The sequence below is a fragment of the Malaclemys terrapin genome, chromosome 2 (genome assembly GCF_027887155.1).
Source record: "Malaclemys terrapin pileata isolate rMalTer1 chromosome 2, rMalTer1.hap1, whole genome shotgun sequence".
NCBI lineage: Eukaryota > Metazoa > Chordata > Testudines > Emydidae > Malaclemys > Malaclemys terrapin.
In genome coordinates, this window is record NC_071506.1 from 286,549,927 (window position 1) to 286,569,196 (window position 19,270).

The following is a 19,270-nucleotide window of genomic DNA, read 5'->3' on the forward strand; positions in this document are numbered from 1 at the left end:
CCAACCCCCCCCCACCCCTTAGCCTGCCCTGAGAGCAAACTTCATCCCTTTCCCCCACTGGGCAGCTGAGCACACACGGGCCTCATAAAACTATTACAAACAATGCCCCCTTCGTCGCAGGCGCCCAACGTCGCGTTTGTTCCCTGGACCGTAGCTGCGTGAGTGCTGAGGTCTCCAGGTCCTTGGCCAGGGCTGCTCTAGTTAATTCAGCCCCTGGCCAGTGTGCGAGGAGATCCCGGTTTCCCCTCCAAGGCGCAGCACTCTGTGTTCACCACAGTCATTACAGGCCTGCTGCCCTCCGGCCCTGCTGTCACGGAGTCCCCGGGCGATGCTCTGGAACTGCTCCCCACAAAGCCAGTCAGGACTTTGGGGAACCTCCTCTCCCATGGAGCAGACTGTCCTCAGGGCAAGAAGCTCACACGGCTTCACCTCCTGGGTCTCTCCTGGGAGCATTCAGCAAATGCCCCTCTGTGCGCTTCCCACAGCGAGTCCGCCCAGGCGGGGTCCTGGGGAAGCCAGAGGGTCCTGCCCCCCCACTTCGTAGTCAGACGTGACTCTCAGCCAGCCAGTAACACAGAGGTTTATTAGATGACAGGAACTCGATCTAAAACAGAGCTTGTAGGTCCAGCGAACGGGACCCCTTGGCCGGGTCCATTCTGGGGGGCAGCGAGCCAGACACCCAAGTCTGCACTTCACGCCCCGTCCCCAGCCAGCTCCAAACTGAAAACCCCTCCAGCCCCTCCTCTCTGTCCTGTGTCTCTTTCCCGGGCCAGGAGGTCACCTGATCTCTTTGTTCTCCCACACCTTTAGCATCCCCTTGCAGGGGGAAGGGCCTGGCCATTAGTTGCCAGGCGACAGAGTGTCGGCCGGAAACTGAGGCACCGACACAGTGTTCAGAGGAAACAAGAACAGTCCCACTTCGTCACACCTGTCTGGCCGCAAGTCTTGGCAATCCCTCCCTGGCCTTGCCCCATGGGGCACCCATGTGGGGTGCAGGTTTTTACCCCCCAGGGAAGTCAGAGCCCCCCCACCCCTCTGGCCCACCCTCATGCTCCTCCTCTCAGGGCTGAGCTAGGCCTTGTAGGGCAGCCCTAGGGCATGGGCCAATGGGGGGTTATGGGGCGTGGGACCTCCAACCAGCCCGAGCAGGCCTGTAGGCTGGAGAGCTGCTGCTCCGTAGCGCTGCCTGGCTGGAGGCCCCGGGGGTAGGAAAAGGCCAGTTTGGTTTGAAGACGGCCCCAGTTTTCTGTCATTGGGGGAACACGCAGCAGAAACCTGGATTCCTGCCCCACCCCGTGAGCCGACAGCGTTTGCTTGGGGGCCATGGAGCCCACAGCCTGGCGCTTGGAGCCTTTCCTGGCTGACCCTTCTCCTGCGGCCGAGCGGCGGGACTCGCGTTTGCTTTCAGAGCAGCTGCCTGGAACGTCTGTGGCTTTTACGGCAAGTCAATAAAAGGGCAAACATCAAATCCAGTCAGCGTCTCCCCAGAACCGACCACTTCCTGTTACTGACCCGAGTCAGCCAAGCTGGGTCGGAGGCCCACCTCAAGACCCGTCAGTGCGAGTGGGCAGCCTGGGGCCTCCCCCTGTTCCTGGCAAGAGGCGCCCCCAGACCGCAGCCACGGACAGAACCCAGAGCATCCACCAGAGACCCCAGCACTGCTGGGGTCTGACGCCGGCCTGGCCCGGCCCAGTGACCTAACAACGAGGCCTGGCCATAATCCGCCAACGCCTGCATCCCCGTTGCAGGCCTGGGCCTGGGCCTGGGCCTGGCCAAGCAGGGAGCGAACCGCCCCTGGCCCGACCCTCTGGCATGGCAGCTCTAAGCAGACGAGTGGGCGGAGGGTCCATCCACAGCCAGCATTTCCACTAACAGCCGTTCAGGTGTCTGCAAGCGGAGTTCGGCGGTTATAGCCTAGGCCGTGCTCAGACATCGGCAACCGTTTTGGGCTCACCGCAAAGCCAGGTGCCCTCCGGCCCAGCCGTTATTGGAGGCTCCGGGACCTGACCCAGCGCTCCGTGCCAGCAGATTGTGGGGGGCTCTGTCTCCCCTGCCCTGCAGCCTGGGGTGCCTCACAATGCCGTGCTGAAGTAGCTCCCACCTGGGCTGCTCGCACACAGCCTGACAGCACCCCCGCCAGCCACACCCGGGCTCTCACCAGCCTGGGTTATACAGCAGGGTGACCCCAGCACATCCCCACTCCCAGATCGCCCCCCTGCCCCCGAAATGTATGTCCTGGATGCCCAGCCCTCGCCCGGATAGTCCAGAGGTGTTAAATCTGTTAGGCCTTTAAGGAAATAATACGCCAGTGTCAAAGTTAGACTCAGGACTCACAGTTTGTCAGTCCACTCTGTTTTATTAGCACAGCGCTCTGCTAATAACACCCAGCTAATGTGCGCAGCATGCAAGACACAAACTATCTTATTTATACAGATAAAAGGGCACAAACATAACAAGATAACAAAGGAAGCAGAATCCGATAAGTTTACCTGGGCTAGACATGCATAATTAATTTCCTTACTAACTTTTACCAATCTCCTGTTAATGTTTCACCATTAGCTTAAGTGGGCTCATTGTTTATGCCTTCATTTTTCTTTTCCTGACACCTGTATTTCAGCATTTATTTCTGCTTAAAGGTACATACAGCATTTCTTTAATCCATTCTTATTTTTACAATATAATTCATTCTACTTTCACACCAGCTTCTGATCTCAACTAGCTATTAAGACACTTCAGTTCAAATACCCTGGATTAGCTACAGCACTAGAACAAGTGTATTACCTACAAAGAGATTTCAAGTGAGTCCAAGCCCTGAGGCATGAGAGTCAGAAATGGTTCCAAGGACAATAAAGACAAGATGGTTACTGGTGCCCAATTTCACCAACCAGATCCGATTCAAACGAAGGTCTCACCACATGCTCCGGCAGATTGCTGGCCAAACTTTGCAGATCACGACCCTCCCCAGACTCCAGTGCCTGCTTCCTTTTGTCTCCTCAGGTGCAGTGAATGCAATGGGCAGGGAGAGACGGGGGCCTGGGGGTGTCTGTCCCTCCCTTTTATAGTTTCAGCCCCTCCCCTGCACCAGCTGGGCACCAGAAGACAAAGTCTGTGTGGACGGATGTGCCCTGCCAGATTTTTCCCCCTGTTTGGGCTTCCTTTGTCTCCCCTTCCTGCTCGAGGACTCTGTTCACTGCTCAAATGCAAATCAAGGCAAGCACGCATTCCTGGGGCTCTGGGGTTTGGAGCGTGTTAATGTATCACACAAGGGACTCAACACTTCACCTTAGGTGTTGCCAGTGCCACACATTTTACCAGGCAATACTGACCAGCAAATTATGAGTTTTCAAATGCTGCCCTACAAGACATGCCTTGTGCAAAGATTATTACAGTAGTGTGTAGGGTGTGAACACAGGGGTGTATTCTGTCCAGTCCCCTGCACTCACGCCAGGGCTAAGTATTATCCAGACCATTCCTGACAGGGGTTTGTCCAGCCTGCCTTAAACATCCCCAGTGACGGAGATTCCACAACCTCCCTGGGCAATTTATTCCAGTGCCTAACCACACTGACAGGTAGGAAGTTTTTCCTAATGTCCAAACTAAGCCTTCCTTGCTGCAATTTAAGCCCATTGCTTCTTGTCCTGTCCTCAGAGGTTAAGAACAACAATTTTTCACCCTCCTCCTTTTATGTACTTGAAAACTGTTCTCATGTCCCCTCTCAGTCTTCTCTGCTCCAGACCAAACAGACCCAGTGTGACGTTATTGACATAAACTGGGACCATATAGATCATCGTTGCAACCAAGGTCCGGTAGTGGCACCCAAATCTTGTATAAAGGGGGTCAAATGGGGTGTCTAGGACAAGGTTATGGTTTACTGGTTATGATTGTGCTGTCTATATGTATGTATCAGTTTTGTAGTTGAAGTTATGAATATTGGCTCTATACTGTCTGTATGGCAAACTTATGCTATGCTTCTGGGTGACATCCCAGATAAGCTGAGATTAGCTCTGCCTAGCCTGCTTGATGGCCCATTAAGGACCATCAGCTATACAATGGACCCATTGAGAGAAGGCAGATACGCCTTGTACCTCAGCAAAGTATGCAGGGACTGGCCCATGTGACTCCAGACTCCATTTTGCTGTAATTTTCCACAGTAAGAACAAAGAGGTGTTCTTACACCTGGAAAAGACTATATAAGGCTGATACCTGATCTCCATCTGGTCTTCAATCCTGCTTCTTACCTCTGGAGGGACTTTGCTACAAACTGAAGCTCTGAACAAAGGACTGAATGACCCATCCCAGCGGGGGATGTATTCCAGAGACTTGATTTGAACCTGCAGTTTATTCCATCGCTGCTGCAAGCCTGAACCAAGAACTGTGCCATTACTGTATGTAATTGATTCCATTTAACCAATTCTAATTCTCATCTCTATCTTTTCCCTTTTATGAATAAACCTTTAGATTTTAGATTCTAAAGGATTGGCAACAGCGTGATTTGTGGGTAAGGTCTGACTTGTATATTGACCTGGGTCTGGGGCTTGGTCCTTTGGGATCAGGAGAACCTTTTTCTTTTACTGGGGTATTGGTTTTTATAACCATTTGTCCCCATAACGTGTGGCACTGGTGGTAATACTGGGAAACTGGAGCGTCTAAGGGGATTGCTTGTGAGACTTGCGGTTAGCCAGTGGGGTGAGACCGAAGTCTTAGTCTGGCTGGTTTGGTTTGCCTTAGAGGTGGAAAAACCCCAGCCTTGGGCTGTAACTGCCCTGTTTTAGCAATTTGTCCTGAGTTGGCACTCTCAGTTGGGTTCCGCCAGAACCGCATTGTCACACCCAGTTTTTTCAGTCTTCCCTCATAGGTCATGTTTTCTAGACCTTTCATCAGTTTTGTTGCTCTTCTCTGGACTTTCTCCAATTTGTCCACATCTTTCCTGGAATGTGGCGCCCAGAACTGGATACAATACTTCAGTTGAGGCCTAATCAGCGCGGAGCAGAGCGGAAGAATTACGCCTCGTGTCTTGCTTCCAACACTCCTGCTAATACATCCCAGAATGATGGTTGCTTTTTTTGCAACAACAAGGAGTCTGGTGGCACCTTAAAGACTAACAGATTTATTTGGGCATAAGCTTTCATGAGTAAAAACCTCACTTCTTCAGATGCATGAGGTTTTTACTCACGAAAGCTTATGCCCAAATAAATCTGTTAGTCTTTAAGGTGCCACCAGACTCCTTGTTGTTTTTGTAGATACAGACGAACACGGCTACCCCCTGATACTTGACACATTTTGCAACAGCGTTACACTGTTGACTCATATTTAGCTTGTGAGCCACTATGACCCCCAGATCCCTTTCCGCGGGACTCCTTCCTAGGCCGTCATTTCCCATTTGTACGTGTGCAACTGATGGTTCCTTCCTAAGGGGAGCACTTTGCATTTGTCCTTATTGAATTTCATCCTATTTACTTCAGACCATTTCTCCAGTTTGTCCAGATCATTTTGAATTTTAATCCTATCCTCCAAAGCACTTGCAACCCCTCCCAGCTTGGTATCGTCCGCACACTTTACAAGTGCATCTCTATGCCATTATCTAAATCAGTGAAGATATTGAACAGAACCGGCCCCAGAACTGATCCCTGCAGGACCCCACTTGTTATGCCCTTCCAGCCTGACTGTGAACCCCTGATCACTACTCTCTGGGGACGGTTTTCTAGCCAGTTCTGCACCTCCTTTGCAGTGGTTGCCCAGGCTGTATCTCCTGCCTTTGATTCCGAGATGCTCACTTGGGATAGTATCAAAACCTTTCCTGGAGTTAGTGCTGCCTGCCAGGGTTGTTAGCGCCTGTCACGGAGTGAGGGGGAGTCAGGGCCCTGCACCCCCCACTCCCTGCGATTCCCCGGGACTCGCAGCCAGACGTAGACCAGAAGGTTTATTAGACGAGAGGAACAGCCCAAACCAGAGCGTGTAGGTACAACCAGGACCCCCCAGCCAGGTCCTTCTGGGTGGGCAGGGAGATTAAACCCCAAACTTGGGGGCTCCCGCCTCTTCCCCAGCCCACTCCAAATTGAAACCCCCTCCAGCCGACTCCCCCAGCCTTCCCCGGCTGCTCCTCCAGCTTCTCTCCAGTTTCCCCGGGCAAAGGTGTCGCCCGGCCCAACCCCCCTCCTGGCTCAGGTTACAGGCTGAGGTACTGTCCCTCCCCTAAAGTCACCCTCTGCTCTCCCATCCTCCATGCAGACAGCCCCAGTAAAACTAGACACATTCCCAGGTCAGTCCCAGTCCCCGCCCCCGGCTCCCGACTGCGCCCCTCGCTAGCTGGAGACACTCTCGGACTTGGTGCATTGTGGGAGAACTAATCTGCCGGGTGCGAAGCGTTCCTACCCCAGGCGCTGCTCCCTGCTCAAAGTCCGGCACCGAAGGAGCTTCTCCTGCTCGTGCCCACCCCGGCGCCAGTGGCTATGTCTGCCCTTTCGAAGGGCGCGGCGGCTCTCAGGGACAGGCCTGGCACCACCGCTGCAGGTCCCCCTGCGGACTGGCCAAAACGCCCACTGCTGGTCACCGCAGCACCCGGGCACTCCAGAGCACCAGCGGGACGCAGCAGAGCAGCGTGGGGCCAGAGCACGTGCAGGAGGGAGGCTTTGCAGTTCTGGAGTGGATCACTGGGGCTACCGGGACACTGGCTGCCCCACACTGGTACCGTGCCAGGGCTGACCAGGTGGGTGCCAGGCAGTCAGCTGGCACGGCCGATTGGGAGTCCATCAGGACTGCGGGGCACCCAGGGGTGGTGGGCACAGACAACGGTCCCACCAGACTGGCTGGCTTTGAGACTGGGCTGCCTCGGTGCAGTAGGGGCGACGCCATGCGTGTGCCCATTAGTGCCCGCTCCAGGAGAGGTGCCTGTCAGCTGTGATGGGCATGGCCGTTGGGCGCCCAGGCAGGGTTTAACCCCAGCGTGGCCGTTGCTGGCAGGGTGCAGCTCAGGACTCACCTGTGGGGACGAACAGGGGCCTTCGTCCCTCCAAGCAACACAGGAATCAGGGGCTCTTGGAGCCCCTGGTATTTGGGGGACCCCAAGTACCCTCTCTTGCTCCGGCTCACGCGTCCCTACCTGGCCAGGGGTGTGGGCCGGAGCCGGCTCAGGGTCACCCCGAGCAGCTGCTGGAGGGCAGTGGAGAGGGTCTGGCAGGCTCAAGGAGCGATGGTGCTGCCTGCAGCCCCGTCCGGGTGGTGCCAGGTTTGCAAGCCTGCTACAGGCAACCAGAACACGCCCCTCTGCTCAGCAGGGCCGGGCCAGGCAGCTCGGTGCCTCCCGCCCCCTCTAAGCCCCCAGTGGGCAGCGCAGCCAAAGCCAGGTGGCAAAACCCAGGTTGGTGCCAGGAACCCTGGAAAGCCAGGGCAGGCGCCCAGCGGCCACCCAGCAAACACCTGGCGTGGGGCAGACCTGGCGCCCGACGTCCAGAGCCACCAGGCCAGGCTCCCTGGCCAGGGGACACAGTGACCCGGGCACCAGGTTGCCTTGCCCGTGGGGTCGCAAGGGCTGTGCCCTGGGGGAGGGGGAGCAGGACCCAGGCTCTGGACGGGGACAGGGGAAGGCGTTTCGTGCTGGTATCGCCTGAGGGGGAGCCGGGGCTGGCGTGAGCCCAGGCCCAGGGCAGGAGTGACCCCGGGCAGGAGAGGCCCCTCTGGCCAGCCATCCTGGCGGCTCTGGGCCTGTTCCCAGCGACACTGGGTGGCCCTGGAGTTTGATCGCAGGGTCAGAGCAGCTGGGGCAGCCAATTGCTGGCAGGTCCCAGCTTATCACTGGCCCCATGGGGTGAGGACAATGGCCGTGGGGCCAGAGCTCTCAGGGGACAGGACTCACCGATCCCAGCACAGGGCCCGCATCACCGCCTGGCTCCAGCGGGTTACCCATTAACCCAGGCGGGGGAGGGGGAGTGACCCCTGCGGGTGCCCATCGCCCAGGGTTCTGCCTGAAGGGGGCCTAGCCGTGGGGGCTGGACAGGGCCTGTGGTCCCTGCTGGCCTCCCTGACAGGGGCCGGTGTCCTTCCGCCGGAGCTCCCACCGCACAGTGGGCAATGGAGACCCTGGGGGGCGCTGGCTGTGGGGCCCGGGGACAGCGGCTCTTGTCCGGGGGGCCCGCGGCTGGGGGTAGGGCTGGCGCTGGGGCTGAGTGCCGGAGTCCCCGTGAACTCGCCAGCATAGACCCCTCGGAGCCGGGGGGCAGCGGGGCTCTGACGCACAGAGCTGGTGCGCTCGGTCCAGCCCCTCCCCCGGGCAGCCCTGGTGCCCCCCGGCTGTTTGCTCTGCTGTGTTTGCCAGCACCTGGGCCGATCTCGCCCTCGGTGAAGCCCCGGCGCAGGCTCTGGGGGTCAGGACGCCCAACAGGACCCCCCACCCCCAAGAGCAGCGCGGGCAAGGTGTGAGAGGGCGTGGCGGGGCGCAGCGTGCCAGGCTGGGGCAGGGTGCGAGAGGGCGTGGCAGGGTGCAGCGTGCCAGGCCGGGGCAGGGTGCGAGAGGCCGGGGCAGGGTGCAGCGTGCCAGGCCGGGGCAGAGGCGTGGGGTTTGGGGGCCGGGGGGCTCTCAGAAGCCCTGGGTGAGTATTTCCCTCCCCTCCACACCTGCCGTCTCTGAGACCATCGTCATCTCCACTCCCCTTGGGGGGGCCTGGACCCCCCACCCAGCTTAGGCCGTGGGCCAGGAGCTGCCGCACCCCCCCCCAAGCCAGCCAATGGCATCCCTCGGCCCCGCTTGGGGGGGGCGGTGGGTGGAGCGGGGCATGGGGCAGAGCCGGTGCTGCAGCCACAGAGCCAGAGCGGAGCAGGGGCTGGAGGTGAGTGACACTGGCTGGGCTGGGGAGTGCCGGGGGGGGTGATATGGGGGGTTACATGGGGGTTGATATGGGGAGTGCATGTGGAGGGAGATGGGGTGCATGGGGGAGATGGGGGGTGCACAGGGTACAAGATGCCCACGGGCTGGGGATGCATCGAGGTTGATGGGAGGGACATGGGGGGAGCTGCACTGGCTGGGGGGCTGGAGCCCAGAAGGGGCAGGCAGAGGGTCCCCCAGCAGGTGCCCCCAGGCCAGGCAGCTCCAGGCATTTACCTGGCACTGGCCACAAGGGGAGTCTCAGGGCTGAGTTGGGGCAGGGGCAGGGGCTGGCTAGTGCTGCCAGCAGCCCCAGAGAGGCCAGTCTGGAGGATGTGGGGAGCCAGCTGGGGAGCACGGGAGCCCTGATGCCCAGCCCCCTGCAGGGTTCTGGGCACAGCTGCCCCATGCAGCCCCAAGCTCTGCCGGTGCCCCTCACTCCCGACCCGCAGCCCCTGCCAGCCCAGCCCTGGGCTCCCCTTGGTTGCCTGTTGTACTGCCAGCGAGCCCGGGCCGCACTATGTGGATAATCCTGACAGCAAGTATCTGGGCAGGGCCTGGCAGGGTGCACAGAATTGCAGACGTGTGGCACTGAAAGGGACCCTCTGTAGGTCAGCCAGTCTCGTGCCCGGCACTCAGACACGGGGACATGCCAGTGCTTTGCAGGACAGGCTTAAAATTCAAACGGCTCTGGACAAACTGGAGAAATGGTCTGAAGGAAATAGGATGAAATTCAATAAGGACAAATGCAAAGTGCTCCCCTTAGGAAGGAACCATCAGTTGCACACGTACAAATGGGAAATGACGGCCTAGGAAGGAGTCCCGCGGAAAGGGATCTGGGGGTCATAGTGGCTCACAAGCTAAATATGAGTCAACAGTGTGATGCTGTTGCAAAAAAAGCAACCATCATTCTGGGATGTATTAGCAGGAGTGTTGGAAGCAAGACACGAGGAGTTATTCTTCTGCTCTACTCTGCTCTGATTAGACCTCAACTGGAGTATTGTGTCCAGTTCTGGGCGTCACATTTCAGGAAATTGGAGAAAGTCCAGAGAAGGGTAACAGAACTGATGAAAGGTCTAGAAAACATGACCTATAGGGGAAGACTGAAAAAACTGGGTCTGTTTGGTCTGGAGCAGAGAAGACTGAGAGGGGCCATGAGAACAGTTTTCAAGCACATAAAAGGTTGTTACATTGAGGAGGGAGAAAAATTGTTCTTCTTAACCTCTGAGGACAGGACAAGAAGCAATGGGCTTAAATTGCAGCAAGGAAGGTTTAGTTTGGACATTAGGAAAAACTTCCTAACTGTCAGTGTGGTTAAGCACTGGAATAAATTGCCGGGGGAGGTTGTGGAGTCTCCGTCACTGGGGATGTTTAAGGCAGGCTGGACAAACCCCTGTCAGGGATGGTCTGGATAATACTTGGCCCTGGTGTGAGTGCAGGAGGTCAGACCAGGGACCTGTCGATGTCCATTCCAATCCTACGACTCTGTGATTCTACATAATAACTAGACCATCCTGCCCCCTCGGTCACCGTACAGCTCCCTCCCTTCTGCCCCCCCAGGAACCGTGGCGTTCCCATCTAACCCGGGCTGGCAGCCAAGGCCCGGCTTCCCCGTGTCCCCTGCAGACGCTGCAGCGTGAGCGGGGACCGGCAGAGCAGACAGGGCTGGAGGGAGCGGGGGAAGGTGCCCTGGCACATGCCCGGGAGGTTGACCAGCTGAGGAGCTGGGGCTGCCCAGGGCCCTGAGAGGTAGGGCAGGGCCCACACTGTCTTCCGCAGCGCCTGGCATGGGGTGCCGTGCGGGTCGCCCGGGCTGGCTGCCCCGTGGCTGGCCCTGTGGTGCTGCCTGCCCATGGAAGCTGCCCCCAGCGGTTCCCGCTGCAGAGCCAATGACCTGGCCCCTGTGGGGGCTGAGCCCAGAATTGCTGAGCTGGGCACAGAGCCCCCAGCTGGGTGTGCCAAGCCCAGTGTGACCCGTGTGGGGTGCTGCAGCTTGGGCTGGGCAGGGGCGGTGGGACCAGACTGGGCCCGGCTCCTGCCCCGCTCTGACCAGTCCCTCTTGGTGCCCAGGTTCCCAGCGGAAGCATGTGGCTAGAGACCCTCGCGTGGGTGGTGGCGGCGCTCGGCGTCCTGGCCAGCGCCAGCCCCGCGCCCCAGCTGGGGGCGTCGATCTTTGCCGACCTGAGCCCGGCGGAGCTGCGGGCGGTGCGGAGCTTCCTGCTGAGCCGGCCGGAGCTGGGGCTGGCGGCCGACCACGGGGACTCGCTGGCCAGCAACAGCCTCTTCCTGGTGGAGCTGCAGGTGCCCCGGAAGAGCCAGGCCCTGCAGTTCCTGGATGGGGGCAGCCCCCGCCCACCACGCCTGGCCCGCGCCATCGTCTTCTTCGGGGAGCAGGCCCAGCCCAACGTCACCGAGTTCGTGGTGGGGCCCCTGCCCCGCCCCAGCTACTACCGAGCCGTGAGCTACAAGGGCGGGCGGCCCATCCCCTTCGCCGCGCGTCCCGTCACGCTGCTGGAATACGAGCTGATGCACCGCAGGCTGGTGGAGCTGACGGAGCCGCTGGACCGGCTGCTGCGTGACACCACTGGCTTCTGGTACCACAACTGCAGCCAGCGCTGCCTGACCTTCTCGGACGTGGCGCCGCGCGGGCTGGGCCCCGGCGAGCGCCGCTCCTGGCTCATCCTCCAGCGCTTGGTGGAGGGGCACTTCCTGCACCCCGTGGGGCTGGAGCTGCTGCTGGACCACCGCTCCCGCGACCCCCGGCGCTGGACCCTGCAGCAGCTCTGGTACAACGGGCAGTACTTTGCCAGCGCCCAGGAGCTGGCCTGGCGCTACGAGCGTGGGGAGCTGGCCCTGGCCCGTCCGCCCACGCCCGAGCTGCTCTTCTCCACCTACATGCCCCGCGGCCACTTCGGCACCGGCACCCCCACGGACGTGCACGGGGCCAAGGTGTGCGAGCCGCAGGGCAAGCGCTACCGGCTGCAGGGCAACCTGGTGGAGTACGGGGGCTGGCGCCTTGCCCTACGGCTGCGCTCCTCCGCCGGCCTGCAGCTCTTCGACCTGCGCTTCAACGGCGAGCGGCTGGCCCACGAGCTGAGCGTGCAGGAGGCCGTGGCCTTCTACGGGGGCAGCACGCCGGCCGCCATGCAGACCAAGTACATGGACGCCGCCTGGGGCATGGGCACCCTGGCCTACGAGCTGGCGCCTGGCATCGACTGCCCCGAGGTGGCCACCTACCTGGACGCGCATCACCTGTACGACGCGGCGGGGCCGGTGCGCTACCGCCGCGCCCTCTGCCTCTTCGAGCTGCCCACGGGCGTGCCCCTGCGGCGCCACTTCGACAGCGACTTCCGGGGCGGCTACCGCTTCTACGGGGGGCTGGAGGGGCAGGTGCTGGTGCTGCGCACCACGGCCACCGTCTACAACTACGACTACATCTGGGACGTGCTGCTCTACCCCAACGGCGTGCTGGAGGCCAAGGTGCACGCCACCGGCTACATCCACGCCACCTTCTACACGCCGCAGGGCCTGCGCTACGGCTCCCGCGTGCACCGCGACGTGCTGGGCAACCTGCACACCCACCTGCTGCACTACAAGGTGGACCTGGACATCGCCGGTGCGTGTCCCCTCCCCCCGCCCGCGCCAGCTGGGTCCTTCCCCAGGGCAGCCCCCCCCCTGCGTCCTTCCCCAGAGCAGCCCCCCCTGCGTCCTTCCCCAGAGCAGCCCCCCCCGCGTCCTTCCCCAGAGCAGCCCCCCCTGCGTCCTTCCCCAGAGCAGCCCCCCCCTGCGTCCTTCCCCAGAGCAGCCCCCCCTGCGTCCTTCCCCAGAGCAGCCCCCCCTGCGTCCTTCCCCAGAGCAGCCCCCCCCGCGTCCTTCCCCAGAGCAGCCCCCCCCCGCGTCCTTCCCCAGAGCAGCCCCCCCCCTGCGTCCTTCCCCAGAGCAGCCCCCCCCGCGTCCTTCCCCAGAGCAGCCCCCCCCGCGTCCTTCCCCAGAGCAGCCCCCCCCCTGCGTCCTTCCCCAGAGCAGCCCCCCCTGCGTCCTTCCCCAGAGCAGCCCCCCCCCTGCGTCCTTCCCCAGAGCAGCCCCCCCTGCGTCCTTCCCCAGAGCAGCCCCCCCCGCGTCCTTCCCCAGAGCAGCCCCCCCTGCGTCCTTCCCCAGAGCAGCCCCCCCCGCGTCCTTCCCCAGAGCAGCCCCGCCCCTCCGTGGCTGGCCCTTCCCCAGGGCTGCCCCGCTCTTGCCCTGCTCCCTGGTGGCTACTGGCCTCCCACCCCCCCGCCAGTGCCCAGGCCAGGGGCTGCTCCTAGATGGGCCCCCCCCAACTGAGGTTGGAGGGACCCAGGAGTCCAGTTCCCATGACACTGATTGGGCCCAGGGGAGCGTCAGCCCCAGCCCCCTACCCTGGCCTTTCAGAGCGTCCATCCCCGGGGGGGCAGGGCTGGGGCCTCCCCTCATGGCCTGTCCCCCTCGCAGGCACCCAGAACAGCTTCGAGACGCTGGACGTGCGCTTCGAGAACATCTCCAACCCCTGGAGCGCGGGCGAGCGGGTCGTGCAGCCCCGTCTGCACCGGCAGCGGTGCCGGAGCGAGCGCCAGGCCGCCTTCCCCTTCGGCACGGCCCTGCCCCGGTACCTGCTGTTCTCCAGCCCGACCCAGCACAACCGCTGGGGGCACCCGCGCAGCTACCGCATCCAGTACAGCTCGCAGGCCGGCCGCGTCCTGCCCCACGGCTGGAGGGAGGAGCGGGGCGTCGCCTGGGGACGGTAAGGCCAGGGTGACCCCATGTCCCAGTTTTATAGGGTCAGGCCCGATTTGTGAGTCTTTTTCTTGTATAGGCTCTTATTACCCTGCACCCCCATCCCGATTTTTCACACTTGCTGTCTGGTCGCCCTAGGTAAGGCCGGGACCCAGCAGCCAGCGGGGTTCCCACTCCACGCGCGGGAGCAGCCAGCGCCCTGGGCCGAGTGGTACCCGGGGCTGGGGCAGCCGGGCCCGGCAGGGGGCGTCCTGGGGTCCCTGGGGCTGGCGCTGACCTGCAGCCGGTGGGACCTTGCGCTGGCCGGGGCGGTCTCAGGGCCACTGCCCATTGACGGAGCTGGGGTGATCCCTGGGGGGGCGGATTCCTGGGGTGGGGGCCTGCCCAGCGGTGGTTTCTCCCTCGAGCCTGCCATGCCCCACAGGGGGACCGGGGCTCAGCCCGGGAATCCCCCCCTGGCAGGTACCACCTGGCGGTGACGCGGCACCACGAGAAGGAGGCGACCAGCAGCAGCCCCTACGCCCAGCACGACCCCTGGCAGCCGGCTGTCGACTTCGAGAGCTTCATCCGAAACGACGAGAACATCGAGAATCAGGTGTGGGGCGGGGCCTGGGCCGGGGCGGGGCTGGTGTGGGGCCTGGGCCAGAGTTGAGCTGTGGGGTGGGCCCCTGAGGCTCTGCTCTCTGTGGAAAGGAGGGGACAGGGGGAGGCAGTGCCGGGCCCCCAGTGTGTGCGGGAGTGATGGGTGTGGGGGGACAGTGCTGGGGCCCTGGGTTTGTGTGGGGTGGGGTTGGGGCCCTGAGGGTGAAGGGGGGCCTGAGGGAGTGGTGGTGCCAGGGCCCCGGTGACTGTGTGGGGTGGGGTTGGGGTCCTGGGAGTGCAGGGGGGCCCCGGGCTGTGGGGGACAGTGCTGGGGCCCTGGGGGCCCAGTGACTGTGTGGGATGGGGTTGGGGCCCTGAGGGTGCAGGGGGGCCTGAGGGAGTGGTGGTGCCAGGGCCCCGGTGACTGCGTGGGGTGGGGTTGGGGCCCTGGGGGTGCAAGGGGGCTGCAGGCTGTGGGGGGCCCCAGGCCATGCGGGGCAGCGCCGGGGCCCTGGTGACTGCGACTCTTGTCCATGGCAGGACCTGGTGGCCTGGGTGACGGTGGGTTTCCTGCACATCCCGCACGCCGAGGACGTGCCGAACACGGCCACGCCCGGCAACGCCGTCGGCTTCTTCCTGCGGCCCTTCAACTTCTTCGACGAGGACCCGTCGGTGGCATCGCGCAGCCCCGTCATCGTGCGGCCCCGGGACCCGGCCTTCGCCCACGTGGACGTCCAGCGCTGGACGCCCGCCAGCCCGGGGCCCTGCGTCTCCGCCGAGCCCTTCGGCTACAACGGCACCTACGGGCAGGAGTGAGCCCGTCCCTGCTACGGCACCAGGGCCCCTGGGCTCTGCTCTGGCTGGCTGGGGCCGTGGCTGTGGGGACAGGGGCGGGGCAGCCTGTAGCCCCCAGGAGTCGCCCCCAGACAGGTGGGCCTGAGTGGGGGCACAGAGGGGGAAAGGGGTGCAGACTGAAGGGCTTGGCCCCTCGCCAAGGGGTTTGTAGTCAGTAAATACACGTGTCTTTGCCCAGCCAGTGGTGTCAGTGGGGCTGTCGGGACTGCAGGCCCCTGTGCGGCGTGTGGGGAGTTCTGGGGGGCTGTATCTGCAGGCGTGGGGGGGGGTCAGCGAATGGTGTGTCTGTGAGGCGGGCGCCGGGTGTGTCCGTATGGGGAGCTGGGGGGCGCCATGTCTGCAGGCATTGGAGGGCAGTGGGGGGCTGTGTGTCTGCAGGTGTGTCTGTATGGGGAGCTGGGGGGGCGCCGTGTCTGCAGGCATTGGGGGGCGGAGGGGGGCTCTCGGGCTGGTGTGGGGGCTACGATCCCGCAGCCTGCCCCGCTGGGCACCCCTGGCACAACCAGCCACTGCAGGCCCGGTGCCCACACGGAGCAGGGCAGGGGCTGTGCCGGGGCCCCCAACACCGAGGGGCACCATGCTGCCAGGAGCAGGACTCAATGGGGGGGCAGCAGGTGCAGACAGCGGCGGGGGGGGAATAGGGGTGCAAAGGGGGGGACACACCAGGGGTTGCTGGGCTGCAGGGAGATCCAATGGGGCAGGAGCCCTGGGCATCATTTCCTGACAAGCTGGTGCTTGTAGTGTGTCCCCCCACCCCCCTCGGCCCTGCAGAGCCGTGTCCCAGTGCTGGACCTCCCCCCCCCCACACACACATCCGAGCCGCATCCCAGTGCTGGACCGCCCCCACCCCCGTCCGAGCCGCATCCCAGTGCTGCCCCCCGCAGACCCAGGCCGGCGCGTGTCCGTGGTGCCCCCTAGGCAGAGGCAGAGGGCGGCGTCATTGGTTGGTTTATTGGAGCGCTGGGGGGTCGCATGAAGGCGCCATGCGGGGCTGTGGGGGGGCACAGACCGGGTAGCGCCCGCTACAGGACACGGCAGGACGCACACACCACATGGAGCTGCCGGCGGGTTGCTGACGAGAACCCCTGGACCCGGGCTGGGCTGCTCCCCCCACCCCCACGGCACAGAGGGGAGCAAGGGGCTTGGGGGGGCCTCCTCACCCTCTGCACAGCATGGGGAGCCTCCTCCCCGGGACAGAGCAGATGCCCAGCTGGCCCCCCCGGCGGGTTCGGGGCAGGCCGGAGGAGGGGCGGTAGGGACTGGGGAGCAGCAGCCCAGAGGGGGCCCGGTGCGCGGGGTGGCACTGGCAGGAGACGGGTACGTGGCAGGGGCCACCTTGCCAACAAGGCCGGGGAGCAGCCCACGGCCCTGCCAGTCCCTTCCCCCGACCCACAGCAGGGCCAGCCGTGTGCGCTGCACCCCCCACAGGGAACAGGCTCCCCCCCCCCAACACACATACACAGGGAACACCGCCCCCAGACACACACACACACACACACGGAACAATCTCCTCCAGACACACACATCCAGGGAACAGCCCCCTCCCCCCGCACATACAGTGAGCAGGGCCCAGCCACACACACAGGGACCCAGCTCCCCCCCCGCCAGCTCCGGGAAACCCCCCCCCCAAACATCAGAGGGACACACTGTCTATAGACACACACACAGGGAACAGGGACACACACACACACACACACACACACACACACACAGACACGGAACAGAGCTGTGTACACACATGGAACAGCCCCTCCCCCCCAGGAACAGGGCCGCACACACACACACACACACAGAACACAGCCGCGCACACACACACACACCCGCCAGCGGCACACACGCGTGCTCATATCAGGGCACACACGGGGCAGCCAGGCAGATAAGACCTGAGCACCCAGCGTGCTCAGCCCCTTTCGCCCGCCCGCCCGGCACCCATGGGGGCCAGCCCTGGCTGCGGGGCCCGCACTGTGTCGGCCGGGCCCCGTGATATGTTCCAGGGTCCCGGGCTGTGGGTCCTTCACGGCTAGTCTCTGTTTCTTCGTACCAGTCTCTGGGCACCGCCGGGCGCGCGGGTCCCGTCCCGGGTCCGTTAGGCCGGCTAACGTCCTGGCAGCGTGGGCTCGGCCCGTGGCCCCTGCTGGGCTAGCGTGCGGCCAGGCCCTCTCAGCCGGGCGGCACTGTTGTCCTTGGGGGCGGGGAGGGGGCGGCAGCACTGAGGCCCTGGCCCCCTGCGCAGGGCTCTGCGCCCCGTCCCCGTCCTGCTGATTAACTGCCCGGGTCGGAGCAGTGTCTCTGTAGGGTCTGTGAGTCCGGCGTCTGGGCCAGCTGTCCGGGGAGGGAGCGGCGCCGGGGGGGCGTGGGCGACGGCTCCACCAGCAGCACCACCTCCGAGGGGGGGGGCGGCTCGCGGGGCGGCGCTGGGCTGGGTGGCGGCGGGAACTGGAACGGCGCTGGGTAACTAGGAACCTGCCGGGGGTGAGATGCTGTCAGCCAGGGAACCGGGTAGAAAACACCATGACTGACCGCAGCCCAGAACTCACCGAGCCGCGGTGCTGTTCACTGCCACGGGGCACCGTAGGGGGCAGGGCTGGGCCGGCAGGGGGCTGCGGGTCGGGAGTGAGGGGCACCGGCAGCGCTCGGGGGAGGGGAGTTCTGGGCTGGGCCGGCAGGGGGCTGCGGGTCGGGAGTGAGGGGCACCGGCAGCGCTCGGGGGAGGGGAGTTCTGGGCTGGGCCGGCAGGGGGCTGCGGGTCGGGAGTGAGGGGCACCGGCAGCGCTCGGGGGAGGGGAGTTCTGGGCTGGGCCGGCAGGGGGCTGCGGGTCGGGAGTGAGGGGCACCGGCAGCGCTCGGGGGAGGGGAGTTCTGGGCTGGGCCGGCAGGGGGCTGCGGGTCGGGAGTGAGGGGCACCGGCAGCGCTCGGGGGAGGGGAGTTCTGGGCTGGGCCGGCAGGGGGTTGCGGGTCGGGAGTGAGGGGCACCGGCAGCGCTCGGGGGAGGGGAGTTCTGGGCTGGGCCGGCAGGGGGCTGCGGGTCGGGAGTGAGGGGCACCGGCAGCGCTCGGGGGAGGGGAGTTCTGGGCTGGGCCGGCAGGGGGCTGCGGGTCGGGAGTGAGGAGCGCCGGCAAAGGAGGGCCCGGTGCTCCCCAGGGATCTCGGTTTGATTCCCGACCCGGCGGCTGGGCGACCCGCGCCGTGTCCCCAGGGGGCAGAGCCCCGGCCGGTGTCCGTCGGCGGTTGGCCGCAGGGGGTGTGCCGGGCTGACGCTGCACGGTGGGGTCTCACCTGGGGGCAGGGCTGGACGGAGGTGATGGGCAGGACGGGCGGCGGGGGGCGCTCTGGGCCAGGGAGCGGCGTCGACACGGTGCTATAGGCTGGCGGCACCAGCCAAACCTGCCGCTGCAGCAGCTGCATGATGGCGCCCACGTCCGCGGCCATGCGGTTCTCCAGCCTGCCGGGAGAGGAGGGGCTGAGCCCGAGGGCGGGGGCTGGGGCGCACCCCTCAGCCAGCCCAGGGGCCCTGGCACCGAGCAGAGACGCCCCCGGGCACGACCCTGCCCCCCTGCTGGGCAACGCCTCGGCCGGCAGGAGCCACCAGACCCCGCAGGCACCTGGCCAGGCCTAAGGGGCTGGAACTGGGGGGGGCCTCTGGGCAGAACCCCCCCCGGGGCCTTTCCCTCTCATGTCCCCAACCCCCCCCCCGTGCCCCCCGGGGCCTTTCCCTCTCATGTCCCCAACCCCCCCCCACCTGCCCCCCGGGGCCTTTCCCTCTCATGTCCCCAACCCCTCCCCTGCCCCCCGGGGCCTTTCCCTCTCATATTCCCAACCCCCCCCACCTGCCTCCCGGGGTCTTTCCCTCTCATGTCCCCAACCCCCCCCCCGCCCCCCGGGGCCTTTCCCTCTCATGTCCCCAACCCCCCCCCCCGCCCCCCGGGGCCTTTCCCTCTCATGTCCCCAACCCCCCCCCACCTGCCCCCCGGGGCCTTTCCCTCTCATGTCCCCAACCCCCCCCCCCCGTGCCCCCCGGGGCCTTTCCCTCTCATGTCCCCAACCCCCCCCCCCCCTGCCCCTCGGGGTCTTTCCCTCTCATGTTCCCAACCCCCCCCACACCTGCCCCTCGGGGCCTTTCCCTCTCATGTTCCCAACCCCCCCTCACCTGCCCCCCGGGGCCTTTCCCTCTCATGTCCCCAACCCCCCCACCTGCCCCCCGGGGCCTTTCACTCTCATGTTCC

General features: G+C 64.1%; 2 protein-coding genes across 4 annotated transcripts in view; one reads left to right on the forward strand and one right to left on the reverse strand.

Moving 5' to 3' along the window:
* Positions 1-6,573: 6,573 nt before the first annotated feature.
* AOC1 (amine oxidase copper containing 1) lies at positions 6,574-15,099 on the forward strand. Of its 3 annotated transcripts, none has more exons than XM_054016871.1 (5): positions 6,574-6,706; positions 10,928-12,473; positions 13,328-13,616; positions 14,072-14,204; positions 14,732-15,099. In XM_054016871.1, exons 2-5 carry the CDS (start codon positions 10,943-10,945, stop codon positions 15,005-15,007), a joined length of 2,229 nt encoding a protein of 742 aa, XP_053872846.1. In that variant the 5' UTR covers positions 6,574-6,706; positions 10,928-10,942; the 3' UTR covers positions 15,008-15,099. The 3 variants fall into 3 exon arrangements, with proteins under 3 accessions (XP_053872846.1, XP_053872847.1, XP_053872845.1); XM_054016872.1 differs by lacking the exon at positions 6,574-6,706 and adding an exon at positions 8,547-8,585; XM_054016870.1 differs by lacking the exon at positions 6,574-6,706 and adding an exon at positions 8,706-8,822.
* An 879-nt stretch (positions 15,100-15,978) lies between these two features.
* The window catches only part of KCNH2 (potassium voltage-gated channel subfamily H member 2), a 124,652-nt gene continuing 121,360 nt past the window's right edge, over positions 15,979-19,270 (reverse strand). Inside the window, exons 14-15 of the mRNA XM_054016842.1 lie at positions 18,324-18,489; positions 15,979-17,509 (exon numbers count right to left, since the gene is read on the reverse strand). Coding sequence (XP_053872817.1) covers positions 17,309-17,509; positions 18,324-18,489 — 367 coding nt within the window. The 3' untranslated portion in view covers positions 15,979-17,308. The remainder of the gene's footprint in view (positions 17,510-18,323; positions 18,490-19,270) is intronic.

Excerpts from the sequence above, each read along its gene's own strand:
- AOC1 (XM_054016870.1), top strand. The coding sequence starts at position 8,721 with ATGGCATCCCTCGGCCCCGCTTGGGGGGGGCGGTGGGTGGAGCGGGGC. Across the intron at positions 12,474-13,327 it reads GGTGGACCTGGACATCGCCG|GCACCCAGAACAGCTTCGAG; the intron begins GTGCGTGTCCCC and ends TCCCCCTCGCAG. Across the intron at positions 13,617-14,071 it reads CGGGGCGTCGCCTGGGGACG|GTACCACCTGGCGGTGACGC; the intron begins GTAAGGCCAGGG and ends CCCCCCTGGCAG.